Source organism: Bison bison, unplaced genomic scaffold, assembly GCF_000754665.1.
Source record: "Bison bison bison isolate TAMUID 2011002044 unplaced genomic scaffold, Bison_UMD1.0 scf7180017853241, whole genome shotgun sequence".
NCBI classification, from domain to species: Eukaryota; Metazoa; Chordata; class Mammalia; order Artiodactyla; family Bovidae; genus Bison; species Bison bison.
The window spans coordinates 20291-21746 of NW_011483814.1; the positions used below are offsets into that span (position 1 = coordinate 20291).

A 1456-nucleotide genomic window follows, 5' to 3' on the forward strand; every position below is an offset into this window, starting at 1 on the left:
CCTTCAGTAATAACACAAGAACTCAAAGCACACAAGGAAAAACCTTACAAATGTGATGAGTGTGGCAAGACCTTTCGTGTAAAGTCAATCCTTTTAAGTCATCAGACAGTTCATACTGGAGAGAAACCTTACAAGTGTGATGAGTGTGGCAAGGCCTTTACTGACAGCTCACACCTCAGGAGACATAAGAAAATTCATACAGGAAAGAAATTATTTAAATGTGATATATGTGACAAAGTCTTCAGCCGAAATGAACACCTTGCTGGTCATCAGAGGGTTCATTCTGGAGAGAAACCTTACAAATGTGATGAGTGTGGCAAGGCCTTTACTCACAGCTCACACCTCAGGAGACATAAGAAAATTCATACAGGAAAGAAATTATTTAAATGTGATATATGTGACAAAGTCTTCAGTCGAAATGAACACCTTGCTGTTCATCAGAGGGTTCATACTGGAGAAAAACCTTACAAATGTGATGAGTGTGGCAAGCACTTTAGTCAACCTTCACAGTTCACAAGTCATAAGAGATTTCATACTAGAGAGAAACCTTACAAATGTGATGAGTGTGGCAAGCAGTTTAGTCAACCGTCACAGTTCATAAGTCATAAGAGATTTCATACTGGAGAGAAACCTTACAAATGTGATGAATGTGGCAAGGCCTTTCACGTAAAGTCAATCCTTTTCAGGCATCAGACAATTCATACTGGAGAGAAACCTTACAAATGTGATGAGTGTGGCAAGGCTTTTACTGACATCTCAAACCTCGGGAGACATCAGAAAATTCATACAGAAAAGAAATTATTTAAATGTGATATATGTGACAAAGTCTTTAGCCGAAGTGAACACCTTGCTGGTCATCAGAGAGTTCATACTGGAGAGAAACCTTACAAATGTGATGAGTGTGGCAAGCACTTTAGTCGGGCTTCACAGTTCATAAGTCATCAGAGGGTTCATTCTGGAGAGAAACCTTACAAATGTGATGAGTGTGGCAAGGCCTTTCATGAAAAGTCAATCCTTTTAAGGCATCAGACAGTTCATACTGGAGAGAGACCTTACAAATGTGATGAGTGTGGCAAGGCCTTTCGTGTAAAGTCAACCCTTTTAACTCATCAGACAGTTCATACTGGTGAGAAACCTTACAAATGTGATGAGTGTGGAAACGTCTTCAGTCAAAAAGCGCATCTTCAACTTCACTGGAGAATTCATACTGGAGAGAGACCTTTCAGATGTAATGAGTGTGGCAAATTCTTCAGTCAAAATTCACACCTTAAAAGACATTGGAGAATACATATAGAGAAACCTTTCAAATATTTCGAGTGTGGAAAATCCTTTACTCAGGTCTCAGCACTCACTAAACATCAGAAAATCCATACATGAGAAAAACTTATGTGAATGTGGTATATGGTTGCTGCTGCTGCTGCTGCTAAATTGCTTCAGTCGTGTCCGACTCTATGGG

General features: G+C 39.6%; 1 protein-coding gene across 1 annotated transcript in view; it reads left to right on the plus strand.

Annotated features, from left to right (window-relative positions):
- The window catches only part of LOC104998796 (zinc finger protein OZF-like), a 21132-nt gene extending 19683 nt beyond the window's left edge, over positions 1–1449 (plus strand). Inside the window, exon 5 of the mRNA XM_010854160.1 lies at positions 154–1449. Coding sequence (XP_010852462.1) covers positions 154–1377 — 1224 coding nt within the window. The 3' untranslated portion in view covers positions 1378–1449. The remainder of the gene's footprint in view (positions 1–153) is intronic.
- The last annotated feature ends 7 nt before the right edge of the window (positions 1450–1456 follow it).